The 17,441-nt window shown below is 42.1% G+C and overlaps 1 protein-coding gene across 7 annotated transcripts in view; it reads left to right on the forward strand.

Moving 5' to 3' along the window:
* Positions 1-17,441, forward strand: part of PPP1R12A (protein phosphatase 1 regulatory subunit 12A) — a 221,737-nt gene that overhangs the window by 72,461 nt on the left and 131,835 nt on the right. For all 7 annotated transcript variants that reach the window (XM_073327673.2, XM_073327672.2, XM_073327674.2 and 4 more), the window contains one exon: positions 1,991-2,121. In XM_073327673.2, coding sequence (XP_073183774.1) covers positions 1,991-2,121 — 131 coding nt within the window. The remainder of the gene's footprint in view (positions 1-1,990; positions 2,122-17,441) is intronic.

Below are 17,441 nucleotides of genomic sequence, written 5' to 3' on the forward strand. Positions count from 1 at the left end.
AGTGAAATATAACATAGTTGCATTAACAAATTATTGCATTTAATTTCCTTTTTCTTTGAATGATAATATCTGCCATGTACAAAGAAGGGGGAAGGGATTTTTGGAGTAATATTAAATCATTACGTTTCAGTATTATTATGGCAAATTTGTAGAAAAGTATATCAAATTGAAAGTATATGATAAATGTACACTTCATTTGCATTGTATCTGAAGAATAATACTTCTGAGGGGTTTAGGACCTCTTCAATAAAGGTGCTTCTTTCAATCTCGTAGCTTGTTGGAGTGGGAGAGAGGCATATTGTGGTATAATTTAGTAGTTAAACTCTGAGGAAAGGTCCTGTGCATCTGGCTGCTTGAGTCCTTGCTGTCCTGAATCAAAAAGGGCCTTCTCTCTGCATTCTGCTTCGCCCTTTTAAGGGCAGCAGTATGGAAGTTGGCAGGGAAACCTACTGTACACCCCCTTGTGAGAAAAAATACTCTAACAGGGAGGAGGAAAGCAGAACAGCAGGTGGTCAAGTTGAGGAACTAGAAAATGCCTGTTCTTGTGTATTTATGCAGCACCAACAAAGGTGAACGTGGTAATTCATGCAGCTGTATAACATGCAGAATACACAGGGCTATGTCCCTAGGAAACGCATGGATTATCTCTCTCAGTACACTGAAACTGCTACTCAGGCATGTGCCTTTTTAAAGGTACAAATTCGTAGATAGCCAAAGGGTATATAGTAGCTCAGGGGTGGGCAAACTACGCCCTGTGGGCCGGATTCGGGCCACTAGCCATTTTAATCTGGCCCTTGAGCTACCGCTGGGGGGCAGGTTCTGGGGCTTACCCTGTTCCGGTGCTCCAGCCAGGGAGCAGGGTTGGGGGCTGCTCTGCATGGCTCCTGGAATTAGTGGCTTGTTCCCCCTCTGGCGCCTACACGTAGGGGCAGCCAGGGGGCTCCGCTCCACATGCTACCCCTGTCCCAAGGGCTGCCCCCGCAGCTCCCATTGGGTGGGAACCACTGCCAATGGGAGCTGCAGGGGCGATGCCTGTGGATGGGGCAGCACGCAGCAGAGCCAAGTGGCCGCGCCTTTGCGTAGAAGCCGGAGGGTGGACATGCCGCTGCTTCCAGGAGCCACCTGAGGTAAGCACTGTATGATGGTCCCATATGCAATATTAAATGGAGCCATATGGTAATCAGGTTCCCCAGCATAGGTATAGTTGTAAAGAAAGCTTTATAGGAAAGGCCTACTTAATTTTCAGTGTTGCGGATCCCACAATATTAGGTTTCCACCACAATTTTCATTTTTAATTAGCTTACTTTGTACAGTCCATAATTTTGCATACATTTTGAGTATACCATTAGTACTGTACTGCACTAATATTCAGTGCCTGTAAAATGTAAAAGATAAATGTGACTGGACTTGATTTCTACAGCAGTTGGTTAAGACTTTTAGTCTTCTGAATTTTATATTGTACTGGTCACTTTTTTAATGAATGTAATATAGCTGCAGCAAAATATCTGGTCGTTTAAAAAAAAAAATTAGACAGCATAACATAGAGGGTAGCCTCATAGTAGAGTGTTTATGTTGTTGCAGCAAATTTTTCTTAAACAAATAGGTCTAGTCTGGCTTTTCCAAATTCCTGCTGTTAATAAAGGTCCATTACAATATTGCTTCTCCGCGATTTTCCACACCTTGTGCACAACTCTGCCACAATTATTTGAAGATCATCCCGTGATTCAAGTAGGGCCTTATTTATAATAAAAGATAGGCCTTAGGTAGAACAGATCCATTTGAGGACTTGGTAGGTATTTGTTTTAGCTTTGTTGAGCAGTTTTTCCTGTTTTTTTAATTTTGTTTTGTTTGTTTGGGAATTTTCTTTTTGATGATAAAGAACTAAAACTTAACTGTTTTTTTCTGAAGGTTTTTCCAAGAAAAAAAATTAATTTGAAGTGAGACTTTAATGTGAATTTTTTAATGTTTCTTTCTTTTTCTTTCTTTCTAGGCTTGCATAGATGATAACGTAGATATGGTGAAATTTCTGGTGGAAAATGGAGCAAACATTAATCAACCAGATAATGAAGGCTGGATACCTCTACATGCGGCTTCATCCTGTGGATATCTTGATATAGCAGAGTAAGGACTCTTTCTCCTATATTAAAAACATTTGTGTATATATATTACTGTTTTGCTGATAGTCTGTCAGGAGCAGATGGCATTCATAAACAAGTGTTTTTAACTTTAAGTTGTGGAGCTATCTGAGACATTTTGTATATTATACTTTGTAGCTGTCTATTCTTTTACGTATATGCCTATTGGACATCTTAAAGTTGCTTATTTTCCTTTTTAGGCTCCTTAACCAATCACAGTTTTCATAGGGCCCATCCACATAAGTCACAACAGTCAAGTGACAGTTTCAAAACTATTTTCCCTGTAGTACAGTTGGGACTTAATATTTTTTTATTTGTATCCCATAAGCAGGTTGAAGCCATGTCTAAGGTTAGAACCAGTTCATAATAGGTCCCATACTTTGGTTGTATTAGCAATTTTGATGCTTTAATTTTTCAGTCATGTGATTGTGTAACTTCCTCTCCTGGTTCTTCTGGTGGTGTAAATTAGAAATGGCATCATAGAACAGACTTTTAGCGTCAGAGTTAAAGGTCAGTTATGGACATAGTCAGACACCCACAGAGTCCAGGAAGAGCCTTTTTCTTCAAAAAGGCTGCTGAGTGCTTCTGAAGATGACAAGGTAGACAACCTTTTGACAGGACTTTTGAGAGCTTTAGTTTAGTCCACCTGCCACAGTTACATGTTCAGGGTTCTTATACTCCATTTGCTGACTGCCTAGATAATTTTTCTCAGGCTTAGTACCATATAACATAAGACAGATGGGTTCTGGAAACAATCACCACTGGTTACATCGGTGGTGGGCAACCTGTGGACTGCATGCGGCCCATCAGAGTAAACTGATTGCACGCTGTGAGACATTTTGTGGATGTTGACTGTCCACAGGCACGGCCCCAGGGGCTGTGATTCGCCGTTCCCTGCCAATGGGAGGCAGCGGCCCACAGCGACGTCTGCAAAATGTCTCATAGCCCACAATCACCCTGATGGGGCACATGCAGCCCACCACTGGGTTATCTGATAGAGTTGCCCTCTCTTCCTCTTCGCTTCTCTCTTCAGGGACCCCTCTCGTGAGCAGATGCTCAGACAAGAAGTAGACTCCCTGTTCTGTGTGGGAGCCATAGAACTGGTACCTCTTCAGCGTAGAAGAGTATTTTACCCAAGATATTTCCTCATCCCCAAAAGGGAAGGAGGCCAGAGGCCCATGCTAGATCTCAACTGAACATCTTCATCTGTGGTTCAGACGGTAGATGTTTAGCGAGGACTTCAATAATCTCCTCACTAAACAGGGGCCTCTGCTTTATAGCTCTCAATTTGAGACTTATTTCCAAATAGATATATCCACCCTGCACGTAGGATATTCCAGAGATTTACCGTGGGCCCAAGCCATTACCAATACAGAATGCTCCCCTTCATTTCTCAACAGCACCAAAAGTATTTACAAAGGTGTTACTTGTAGTAGCAGCTCACCTGTGTTGTCAGGGTTCTTCTACTTAGATGACTGCCCACAGAGAAATCCTATTAGGAAGTACAGAGCCTTATCGTAGGGTTATTTGCCCACCTCCGTGAACATGTGGCACAGGGTACTTGGACCCACCAAGAATCCCACTTGCACATAAACCTTCTGAAGCTGTTCGCAGTGCACAAATCCTGCAAACAATTCCTCCTCTTTAGTTGGGCCCCTCAAATCTGGGTCATGTCAGACAATGTGACAGGCTTACTTTATCAACAAACAAGTAGGCGGGGAGCAAAGTCCACCCTTCTTTGCATAGAAGCGGTCAATCTATGAAAGTGTTGCATTCACCATCATGTCGCCCCTATTGGCTGTGGACTTTCCAGCAATGCATAACATATTGGCAGAGAGCCTCTGCAGAAAGTTCTCCAAAGACCACGAGTGGGAGCTATACAACTTGGTGCTATAGGCAGCTGTTGGAAGTGGAGATTTCCATCGTGGGATCTCTTTGCGTGTCAGGAGAACAAGAAGTGGCTGACCACCTGCTCCAGAGCAGTTTAGCGCCATAACTCCAGAGCTGATGTGCATATTACCACCCATCTTTCTCTTACCTTGAGTCCTGAGGAAGATCAGACAAGCTGGAGCATTGGTTATCCTCATTGCTCCCCAGTACCCCAAGCACTTCTGATTCCCGAGTATTTTTTGGAACTCTTCACATCCAGGTATCTCTATTTCCCCACTTCCCAGACCTACTAACTTAGGACAAAAGCAAGATCAGATACCCCAGCCCAGCATCCCTCTATCAAAAAGTGTGGTTTGGATGGATGACAGACCTAGAAAAGTCATGTTCAGAGGTGATGCAATCCATCCTTAGCAAGAGTAGGAAAGATTCCATGAGAAAATGCTACACCGCAAAATGGAAAAAATTTCCATACCTGATGCCAGCATCATTAGATACCTCTGGAAATTTCTGACATCCCTACTATTGTGGGTTATCTCTAAAAATGACAGGGCTATCCATCTGCTCCTTGTGAGCCCACTTGGCAGCTGTTAGCACTTTTCACCCTCCAGTGGACTGTCTTTTCTAGTATTATAGTGAGATTTCTGAAAGGACTGATCCAAACCTTTCCTCCAGTGCTGAATCTACCCATATATGGGACCTCAGTCTCGTCCTATCAACACAGATGGATACCCCATTCTAATCTGTAGCCTCCTGTTGATTCATACATTTCTTTATGAAGGTTGCATTTCTGATTGCAGTCACCTATGCTAGGAGAGTGAGTTGGGTGTCCTTATGGCTGACCCTTTCTATATAGTCTTTCATAAGGATAAACTTTCCTTGAGATTATACCCTAAATTGACTCCTAAAATCATCTCAGAATTCCATCTGAACCAGAGCATCCAACTACTGTCTTTTGAGTGAAGTTCCAGCCATTAGAGAGGACAAGAAGCTTCACTCTCTCTTCTACCCACAAAGGATGAAATCCTTCAGAAATCCCCCAGACTGCTTGTTTCCTTTGCTGAATGCATGGGAGATAACTTCATCTCCTTACAGTCTGTTCAAATGGATTTCATGCTGCATAGTGCTTTGTTGTGAGCTTCTCAGGATGTGAGGGCCCACTCAACTAGAGCCCAGGCTACGTTAATGGTCTTGCTTCAAGATCTCACTCTTTGAGGTCTGCAGAGCAGCTCTGTTCATACCTTTGTACTGGGAGTGTAATGTCTCACAAGTGTCTACAGCAGAAGTATCTCTCAGAAGAGTAGTCCTCCAGTCTGTGGTACAGCAAAGTTCCTTTCCTCCTCCTCCTCAATAAATACTGCTTGAGTCACCTCAAGTAGAATACACATAGGTACCATGACTTGAAAAAGAAAGGATGTTACTGTCCTTGTACGGTAACTGGAGTTCTTTGAGATGTGTGATCCCTGTCTATATTCCACTACCCATCATCCTTCCTCTCTTCTGGAGAGCCTTATTGTAGGGTTATTTGCAGTGAAAGGTGACTGGAGAGACTATCTGTCTGCGCTGCAACATATGTCCTTGGTTCAAAGCATGAGGAGGAGAAGAGCGCAGGGACAGACTAACAGATGCTGCTGGCAAAAATCTTCCAGGCTCAGGCACATGCAGTGCATACACATCTACAGTGGAATACAGATAGGGACCACACACCCGGAAGAACTCCAGTTACTATACAAGGGGGTAAGTAACCATTCTTTTGTATCACAAAAGTTTTGGTTGCCAAAAAGAAACTTGAAGTGTTGGGAAAAGTTCATATAGTAGCATAAATTGTCATGGATTTACAAGACTTCAAAGAAAAGCCAATATATTTTTGTAAAGGTCGTGAAGACTTTTCCAAACATACATCAAGACAAGTATATGAATTCAAGCATTCATCTTCTTTCTAGCATTTCCTTTATGATGTGAAGATTGTGTTTTCGGTGTGGAGTGACTCCTACTCCTTCCTTGATTTCTTTTTGCATCAAAGGGCTGGGGGCAGTGTATTCTGATGACTGTCCTGCTCTCACTGGAAAAGAAAGACTGAGAAAGTGGAGTGTTGGATCTTTGTACTGCCCACCCTGCAGCTGCTGAAGTGCTTCTGCAGCCAAACAATCTGCTCTTGCATCCCCTGCTACTGTCGTAAGGGATCCCTAGGGGCTTCCTTTCAGACTTAGATGGGATTATAGTTTATCTATCTTGGGATAAGACCCTTTTTTTAAAAAAAAACAAACTTATTTTGTGTATAAATCTTAACTTATTGCAAAGTCAGGGTCACTGGAAAAAATGCTGTACTAAATTTTACTTTCAATTTTCTCAAATTTCTTACCTTTATAATCCAGAGCTTGAAACAAGATAAAAAGGGACACTTTCCCTCCAAGCATTGCTGCTCTGAGTTGTAGGGGGCATCTAATGCCAAATACATAATATATAAATTACACCATAATAGTACATTAGATGTTAAGGTTGCCAAGTTGATTTTGCAGTCTTAACATATGGTTGGATATGTGTAATTTTCTAGGTTTTAAAAAAGCAAATTAAAGAAACAGATTCCATCAAGCGGCATCGTAGTGACATCCATATGGTCATCCAGGAGGGTTGGAACCTTCAGGTCTACTTCACAGACCACTGCAATTTGAGCTAAGGGTAATAACTGATAGAGGATGACAACCTTTACTACTGCTATGTGGAGCAGCATTAGAGGGGGATGAGAAATGTTGCCAGTGAGCTTCACATACGTTTACTCATGGTAGTGGGATGGTGAAAGTTGTGAATCTTAGATTCCAATCCAGGGTCTGGCGGAGGGTGTGTTCTGGTGGTCACAGGCTCTTCTGTCCCTTCTCTTCCAATCTCTCTCTATCCCAGTCCTGTCTCTTTGCTACCCCAGCTCCTCTGTCCAGTCCCATTGTTCTTGCCTAACTACTGTTTCCCAGTCCCAGTTTCTCTGTGTTAGTAGGGGTAATTTAGTTAAGTGGGATGCTGGAAGGCTGATATCTCTATAGGACAGAGTTAAAGCTTGCAATGTACAATAGTGCTACTGGTAAGTTGAGAGTCTGTGGCCGGAGGAATAGATATTTTATGACACTTCACAGTACAGAACTCTTCATTTCCCCTGCTTTTTGTACTGGGTATATTATGCGTATACAACAAAGCTTTAATACATGTATTTGTTTTAGGCTTTTTAACTGGCAGGGAAAATTCCCCTGCCAAGCAGAAGTCTGAGCTCCCTTACTGAGTCTCCATAATACAATACATTTTCAACCGATTGTTCAAACATTCACCAGTCCTTACAGTCTCGTGTTGTAGGAAAATTTGTCCCATTTAGACCTCTGGAGTAAAGTGGGAATAGTGCATGCTTCTTAAAGGTTAAACCTGCCTGCCTGTGTGCGGCACAGGAAATGTGTGACAGATGACCAGAATGAGGAACATGTGACAGTTTAAGTATAAAATCTGCTTTCTAAAAGCGTCTTCTCATTTTGTGAATCTAAATTTTTAAACCTTGTCGCCCTTCTTTTCTGCAAATTAATCTTTAACAGATTAAAAACAGATTTTATATGTAACTATTATCTGTTGCTTAGGCTGTGATGCTCAGTAAAGCATGTGTATTCTACCTTTTGTTTATTTGGAGCCCAAGGGGATGGGGATTGTTGTGTGGGGACAGTGTCTGAAGAAAAGTCCTTGCTCAGCCTTCTTGTGTGGAAGGTGGTTTATGGAGGGAGAAGGATTCCTGTGTCCTCCAAAGTTCTGTTAATGTAGTCCCCTCATCGTTTAGCTAATCCAAATTTCGTCTTAGAATTCAAAATGATTACATCAAAGAACCCCAAAACAGAGACAGAGCAGGCTTCTCCTTAAAACCAAGAGGTACAGGTCACCCCACCTTACTGTAGGCTGGCTTTCTACAAACTGACTGCTCTCAGATTGCACACCTCACTACAGAGCCCCCTGCCCTGCAAGCAGGACTAGAACCCCTGCTGCTGTGCCACACCGCATGCCCCTTCCCCCCCCTTCCCCGCACAGCATTAAAATAATAGCTTGCCATTCCAACACAGTCCTCAGGACACCACACCTTCAATGAATGCAGTGCATCCTGCCAACGTTAATGCCAGCCTCCCACCCCATGCAGTGATTCAGGAAAATCTCACCCCTTTACACACACAAAATTAATGCAGGTTCTCTCTATTCTATACCCTCATTGGGGTGACTACCTCCATCCTATTGGCCCAGTTAATGTCTACCTTCCCTTTTAGAGGATGGCAGTGGTGGCTACTGCTGCTCAGTAACTCCCAGGTGTTGCAGTTGAGAGCATAGAGGGACCTGGGAGGGAAAGAGGAAAGCTGCTCAGGAGCTGTTTTTGAATAGGGGGAAGGGAGGGGGAGAAACTCTGTTGGGCAACAAGAGGGAAGGAGGGAACAAAAATAACTCAACCACTCCCTTCTCCCCATCTATGACTGGGCCAGCAACTTCCTACCTGAAAACTATTGTTGGTTCATTCTGGTTTATTTCTTTCTTCACTTACATCTCTTTTGGGCTTTGGAGCAACAGAGAGGAGCATAAGGCCCCAGAGCTGCAGGAGGAGCATCTTCTCTTGCCTGCTTGCAATCCCGTCACAGAAAACACCACGTGAGAATGCACTGAAGTATAAATTAGGTATTCATAGATTCCAAGGCCAGAATGGACCATTGTGACGATCTAGTCTGACCTCCTGTATAACAAAGGCCATTGAAATTCCCCAAAATAATTCATAGCTCATGTTTTAGAAAAACATCCAGTCTTGATTTAAAAATTCAGTAATGGGGGCTCCACCATGATCCTTGGTAAAATGTCACCCCATAACCTTCTCTTGGTTAAGTTAAATAGATTGAGCTTCTTGAGTCTGTCACTCTAAGTCAGGTTTTCTAATCCTTGAATAATTTATGTGGCTTTTCTCTGAATCTTCTCGAGTTTATCAACATCCTTCTTGAATTTTAGGCACCAGAACTAGGCACAGTATTCTAACAGCTGTCTCAGATGGGGTAAATACAGGGATAAAATAACCTCTCCACTCCTACTTGAGATATCTCTGTAGTATGCATCCCAGGATCACAATAGAACTTTGGCCACAGTGTCACACTAGAGCTTATGTTCAGCTGATTATCCATTATGACCCCCAAACCTTTTTCAGAGCTAACTGCTTCACAGGTTACCGTCCCTTATCCTATAAATATGGGCTACAATCTTTGTTCCTCAATGATGTATACATTTACATTTAGCCATATTAAAACACAAATTGATTTGCACCCAGTTTACCAAGTGATCCAGATTGCTCTGTATCAATGACTTGTCATCTTCATTATTTAACACTACCCCCATTTTTGTCTCATTTGCAAACTTTATCAGTAGTGGTTTTATGTTCTTTTCCTGGTCATTGAAAAAATGTTAAATAGTGTAGGGCCAACTGATACCTGCAGGACCAACTGGAAACACACCCGCTCAGCCATAATACCCCATTTACAGTTACATTTTGAGACCTATCCATTAGCCAGTTTTTAATCCATGTAATGTTTGCCAAGTTAATTTTATATCATTCTAGTTCTTTAATCAAAATGTCATGTGGTACCAAGTCAAACACCTTACAGAAGTCTGTCTGTTTCAGCACTGTTGCCTTTTTCAATCAAACTTGTAATCTCATCAAATTAGATAGCAAGTTAATATGACACTCTTTTCTATAACCCATGTTGATCTGCATTTATATTATCCTCCTTTAATTCTTTGTTAATCACATCCCCTATCAACTGTTCCATTATATCATCAAGGATTGATGTCAGACTGACAGGCCTGTATTACCCGGGTCTTTCAGTTTACCTTTTCAAATAATGGCACAACATTAGCTTACTTCTGGAACTTCATCAGGTAAAAGCTGTACTGACTGCAATGGAGAGTGTAACATGCAATGCAGTATGATTATGAGCTCTAACACAAAAGGCACTGCACTCCCTTCTTCCTCCTCCAAAAAGAGCTCCTGAGCTGTTCTCCTCTTTCCCTCCCAGGTCTCTCTATGCTCGGAACTGCAAGTCACTGAGCAGCAGTAGTCACCATTGCCATCCCCTAAAAGGGAAGGTAGACATTAACCGGGCTTTTAGGAGGGAGATGGTCACCCCAATGAGCATATAGAATAGAAGTGAAACAATATAATTAGGAAAGCCAAAAAGAATTTGAAGACCAGCTCGCCAAAGACTCAAAGTAATAGCAAAATATTTTTAAGTACATCAGAAGCAGGAAGCCTGCTAAACAACCACTGGGGCCAGTGGATGACCGAGATGCTAAAGGAGCAGTCAAGGATGATAAAGCTATTGAGGAGAAACTAAATAAATTCTTTGGGTCTGTCTTCATGGCTGAAGATTTGAGGGAGATTCCCAAACCTGAGCCATTCATTTTTAGGTGACCAATCTGAGAAACTGTCCCAGATTGAGGTGTCATTAGAGGAGGTTTTGGAACAAATTGATAAACTAAACAGTAATAAGTCATCAGGACCAGATGGTATTTTGCCAAGAGTTCTGAAGGAACTCAAATGTGAAATTGCAGAACCACTAACTTTAGTCTGTAACCTATCATTTAAATGCGCTTCTGTACCAAATGACTGGAGGATAGCTAATGTGATGCCAATTTTTAAAAAGGGCTCCAGAGGTGATCCAGGCAACTACAGACTGGTAAGCCTGACTTCAGTACCAGGCAACATGGTTTTTGTAAAGGGAAATCATGGCTCACCAATCTACTAGAATTCTTTCAGAAGGTCAACAAGCATGTGGCAAAGGGGGATCCAATGGATATAGTGTACTTAGATTTTCAGAAAGCCTTTGACAGGGTCCCTCACCAAATTCTCTTAGGCAACGTAAGCTGTCATGGGATAAGAGGGAAGGTCCTCTCGATTGGTAACTGGTTAAAAGTTGGGAAACAAAGGGTAGGAATAAATCATCAATTTTCAGAATGGAGAGAGGTAAATAATGGTGTCCCCCAGGGGTCTGTACTGAGACCAGTCCTATTCAACATATTCATACATGATCTGGAAAAAGGGGTAAACAGTGTGATGGCAAAATTTGCAGATGATACAAAACTACTCAAGATAGTTAAGTTCCAGGCAGCTACAAAGGATCTCTCAAAACTAGGTGACTGAGCAACAGAATGGTAGAAGAAATTCAGTGTTGATAAATGCACAGTAATGCACATTGGGAAACATAATCCCAACTATACATATAAAATGATGGGGTCTAAGTTAGCTGTTACCACTCAAGAAAGAGATCTTGGAGTCATTGTGGATAGTTCTCTGAAAACATCCACTCACTGTTCAGGAGCAGTCAAAAAAGCACACAGAATTTTGGGTATCCTTAAGAAAGGGATAGATAATAAGGCAGAAAATATCGTATTGCCTCTATATAAATCCATGGTACGCCCACATCTTGAATACTGTGCGCAGATGTGGTCGCCCAATCTCCAAAAAGATATATTGGTCTTGGAAAAGGTTCAGAAAAGGGCAACAAAAATGATTAGGGGTATGGAACTGCTTCTGTATGATGAGAGATTAATAAGACTAGGACTTTTCAGCTTGGAAAAGAAATGATTAAGGGGGGATATGATTGAGGTCTATAAAATCATGACTGGTGTGAAGAAAGTAAATGACAGTGTTGTTTACTCCTTCTCATAACACAAGAACTAGGGGTCACCAAATGAAATTAATAGGCATCAGATTTAAAACAAAAGGAAGTATTTCTTTACACAGAACACAGTCAACCTGTGGAATCCCTTGCCAGACAATGTTGTGAAGGCCAAGACTACAACAGGGTTCAGAAAAGAACTAGATAAACTCATGGAGGACAGGCCCATCAATGGCTTTTAGATGGGATGGGAATGGGTGACAGGGGGTGGGTCACTTGATGATTGCCTGTTTTGTTCATTCCCTCTGGGGCACCTGGCATTGGCCACTGTCGGAAGACCAGATATTGGGTTAGATGGACCTTTGGTCTGACCCAGTATGGCTGTTCCTACGTTCTTGCAGCTTTTGAAGCCCTTACATGTTTAGATAGGCTCAGATGACAGGGCATTTAATTACATAGCTATATGTTTTAAGATTGCTGCTTGCAAGTGGATGTATGGCTGCACCATGAATTGGGCTCAAAGGTTCATAGTATTTGTGTTTTAAATGAAAATTCTTCAAATTTGCCAAAGCAAATACTACTCATTATGGCTAATGAACACAAATCTTTGTTCAAATGTTTAGCTGCTTGAGTGCTGGTAGGTGTTTCTGGTATTTAATTACTAGTATAGTACAGACCCGTTTACATGCAAATCCGCTCAACGTGCAGTAGTGCCATACCTCCCACTGCTACCTATTTAACACGCGAGACTTGTTAATACGCGGTACAGGAACTTGCTATGTAGTGCTACAGATTTGTTCACTAACTCACTGACATAGAAATCGACAGGAAGTGTGGAGTGGAAAGGTGTTGTACATCTTTACCGATGTTGGTAAAGACTTATCACGCATGCTTAGTCATTGTCATGCTAGAGAGAGATAATATATAGTAGTTATATAGTAATATATATACTACATTAGAAAATTTTAACCGTAGGCCTAATATAATGGGGCTAAACTGTAGAAGAAAACTGTAAACTGTAGAAGAAAAGCTAGCTGCAATAGATTGAGTAAATAGCGGAGAAACCCAAGCCAAAGTTTCAAAGATATTGGGATTGCCGAATCTATTCTCCGAGGATGGCTAAAATACTAATCTAAACTGAATTGCTTTGTACAAAATATCGAATCTGCCGTGGGGCTTAAGCGAAAACGTGTGCGCTATTCAGCAAAACCCACAATAGACAAAGCCATGCGCACGTAGTTTGTTCAGGAAAGGCTGAAAGGAATGCCGCTAAGTGGGCCAATTCTTCAAGCCCAAGCGACAAAATTTGGAAATTTAACAGGGGATGAATCATTCCAAGACAGCAAGGGGTTTATAAGTTGTTTTAAAAATCGTCATAGCATAACACAGGTATCGATTTCTGGAGAAAGCTGATCAGCCGATGAATTGGCTGCGAACGCCTTTCATCTGTGGCGAATGACAGACTTCATAAGAAAGAAGGAAAAAATGCGAGCCAGAAAGAGCAGAAAATAACGGCCTTTTTTTCCTAAGCGAATCATACACTTTTGTCAGCATGGGCCTCTTAACCTGCGGTCCGTTAACAAGCTGTCGTGACGCCTTGACTCCCAACATCTGCACGTAAACGGATCTGTACTGTAAGTACTGTACAGCTCTAATTAGGTCTTCAAACAAGCATCTGTCAGACTCTAAGGCCATGTCTGCACTACAAACTTTGATGCAAGTTACATCAGCATAAAGCCACTGTAATTAGTAAATCTGTTGTGCGCTTTGCATACTTGGCATCTTGCACTGGCACTCAGCATACTCACTAGGAGTGCTTGTGTTGATGCACAGTGTGGTGTGCTGTGGGTAGATATCCTAGTATGCAACCTGCCACCACCCACCACACTGTCTTTTGGGAAGTTTTGGCAATGCATAGTGGTTCAGAAACTAGTTGTTCAGGGTGACTGGGAGCAATGGGTCAACTTCCCAGCATGCAGCTGTCTCCATCTCATAATGTCATCAGTACACTATAATTTTCACGCCATTTTTAAAAAATCCCATGAACCCATGTGGCCCTTCTCCCTGTCCATCATCTGACCGAAGCCTGGAGCTGCACAACCCTGCACTGTTGTCCTAAGTATTGCAAGTATGGGAAGTACAATCCTCTGGTATTTGCAGAGCCATAAGAAGAACTGAATCAGCAGGGAACATGATTTCTTGGAGGACAGATTTTCTGTGGGACATAGTGAGAACCAGTTCAAGGTTGTTGGTGGCATTCATGGAGCACTGCTTCTGGGCCCAAGAAATGAGAACTGACTAGTGGAATTGCATCATAATGCAGGCTTGGGATGATGAGCAGTTGCAGAAATGTTGGATGCGTAAGGGCACATTGCTAGGTCTGTGTGCTGAGCTCATTCCAGTGCAGGCACAACAAAATGAGAGCTGCATCGACAGTGGAGAAGTGAGTGGCATTCACACTGTTGAAACTTGCAATGTTGGATTGCCGCTGGTTAGTGGAAAACCCACTGGGGATGGGGTGGGGGTGGGGGGCTGTTGTCATGCAGATGTGCAGAGCCCTTAATAGTCTTCTGCTATGCAGGACTGTGGCTGTTGGCAATGTGTAGGTCCTAGTGGATGAATTGGCAGCAATGCAGTTCCCAAGCTGTGTTGGGGAGAGAGATGGCATGCAAATCCTATTTTGGCACCAGACCACCTTATCACAGAATATGTCAACAGAAAGGGCTACTTTTCTATGGTCATGCAAGCACTGATGGATCACCAGAGATGCTTTACCAACATCAGTGTTGACTGATCAGGGAAGGTGCATGGCGCTCATCTTTAAGAACACCAGACTTTCCAGAAAGGTACTGGCAGATTACCGCTGGCGATGTTGCAGTGCCAGTAGTGATCCTGCGGGACACGGTAAGTAGGTGCTTTCAGAATTGAGGCATTCTGCTACATATGTTGTAAACTAATAAAGATGAATTCTTTTCCAAATAATAGAATTTTATTCAGTAACCAAACCAGTGCAATGAAAAATCTGTGCAATTTAATAGCAAATACATAAAAACTTAAAGGGAAAGAACATTCATGAGTATTTTACCTACATATACACTGCTGTGAAAACCACAGTTGTTGTATGAGATGATGTGGTTGTCCTGAATATCCCCTGGATTGGAATGGTAGGAGTAGGAATATAGGCCCTGATAACATGTGGACTGTTGAGGGGGTAAGGAGGTGCTCTAATGGAGTTCTCCATGCCACTTTAAAATGAGGCAGGCCCATGATTGTTCAACTTTTCGGTCCACAAGAGTCTGCAGAATCTGTTTGCTCCTGGAGAAGCCCCATTATGTCCTGGGATGTTGCCCTCTCCTTTTCCCGCTGGGACTTGTAGGCTTTTCTGCAGTGTTCACCCTCCAGTCCCTGTGCTCACATTCTAATGAAGCATTGGCTTTTAAGATCTAACTGAATGTGTCATCCCCAAGCCCCTTCTTTCTCCTCCTCTTTCTGATCTGGAGATCTGTTGGTGGGGAGGGCGGAACCCCTCAAGGCTGCAATAGCTGCAGATAAAACGCAGAAGTACAATTATCCATACAGTCACAATGGAAAAAGTGAAAGTTAACATTCAGAAGTCCCTTCCCTTACTTTCCTAAAGTTTTAAACTAGTCATGCTTATTGACATTTCTGCTTCGGGCTGCATGAGCATGGCGCCACTCAGAGCGCTAGCCATGTTGTGTAGGGCCTGCCAGGGATGAGGGAAATGAGGAGAGAATTGCTTGGTGTCAGGAAAGTATGAGTATGGGACAATGGCACTGAATACTGGCACCATTTTGCACAGGTGGTGGTGATTTTAGCTGATATCTCAGTCCTGAGGGTAACAAAGGCACAGAAATCACAGCTGCTTCTGGTGTCCTGAAGCTGCCCAGGCCTCTCTGCTGTTAGCCTGTGTACTGCAATGTTGTCTGCTGAAGTTTTTGCTCACTGGTGTGGGAAAGTGTCCTACTGCAGAGGAAGAAATAAGGCTGCCATCCCTAGAAGCCTTCGGGAGAGGATTGCCGAGTATCTCGATGAAAGTTTCATACAGATCTGTCAGGAGATTTCAAGGGACATCCCTGTGTATGTAAACAGCTCTGCATTGCCCCCCTTGCCTAACTGTACTGGGGACAAATTAAATAGTAGACACATGCACAACTAGGGTGACACAAGGAGGCTTATGTAAATCTAACTTTGTAGTGTAGACCAAATTGGCTGTCCTTAGATAATTTTAATACTATCACTTAGGTTGTTGTAACACTAGAATGTCCTAGGTGGTGCTTTGTCTCCTCCTATGCATTTGGAATCTAAAAACAACACAAGCTTACAATAGGGATGAACGTGAAGGGTAAAGAGAAGGGATGCAACATTCAAGCATTCTAACTGAGTTGGCACATGAGGGTTTTTTTAATAAAAAGTCCCTCCATAAATATACGAACTATCCTTGTATTCCCTACTCACTATTACAATTTTTTCTGTAAAATATCATCTCGTCTTTCTCCCCAATGTTACCTTAAGTAAAAAAATAAAAATAAAAATTTGTTTTAAAAAATTCGAACATATTTCCTGATTGCCAAGCCATACCTCATTAATCACTGGGGATGGGGAAGCACTAAACCATTCAAATGTGTGACTGCAAAATCTTGATGGGGAGGCAAGGTTAGAAGCCCTTGTGGCCACCTGCTTTAACAAAAGTCTGTTGGGGCTTTCAGCCAACCTCCCTCAGTGTGAAATGGTTCTCATTTGTGGGTTTCGTGTTATGAAATTTTAGACTTTTACACAGCTGTCTTTTTTGGGGGTGGGATGGGGATAGTGTGTATGATTTTTATTCCCCCTAAATTTTCCTAAGCCCATTGTAGCTTGGTTCCCTTGGATTGCTAGTTCACTGTTCCTTTGCTTGACAGTGTGTGAGCCAGGTTAGATTAAAAATGATCTTTTAAAAAACAAAAGCAAGTATTTTATTTACATGTTGCTAGTTCTTCCCCTTGATATTCTTGAATTCTTAAAGTGGATGTCATGTACTTGTTTGTTAGAACTGCAGATTTGAATTTGTCTTAAAATGCACATCTATACAGAGAGACTAGCCTAGAGTCTCTCTAACCTTCTTACTCTTTAAACTTCTTTTGTGTTCAAGAACACAAGCTTGAACACAAAATTGACAGGCATATATTCCATTCTTCTTTGCGTCTAGCACCACCTTCTGATATATTGATAATGGAGCAGCTGATCTGGGACTCAATTAATAAAAAATTAAAGGAGGGTGTTTAATATTAATGCCAGTCATCATGGGTTTATGGAAAGTAGATCCTGTCAAACTAATTTATTTGATTAAAGATAACATTGTTGATGTGATATACATAGATTTCTGTAAGGTGTTTTACTTCATAATGCTTGACATTTTGATTAAAGAACTAGAATGATATAAAATTAATGTGGCAATGTTAAATGGATTACAACCTGTCTGATAGGTGTCAGTGTAAATATGAACAGGGAATCATCATTGAGCGGGATGTGTTTCTAGTAGGGTCCTGAAGGGATCGGTTCTTGAATTAAAGCTATTTGACATTTTTATCGATGACCTGTAAGAGAACCTAAAATCACCGCTGATAAAGTTTGCAGGTGACGCTAACGGGGAATGGTTGATATGAAGAGGACAAGGCACTGATTTAGAGCATTTGCCTGGTAAGCTGGGCACAAGCCAACAGTGTGTTTTAATTTGGCTCAATGTAAATGTAGAGTCTCT

Source organism: Lepidochelys kempii, chromosome 1, assembly GCF_965140285.1.
Source record: "Lepidochelys kempii isolate rLepKem1 chromosome 1, rLepKem1.hap1, whole genome shotgun sequence".
Lineage (NCBI taxonomy): Eukaryota > Metazoa > Chordata > Testudines > Cheloniidae > Lepidochelys > Lepidochelys kempii.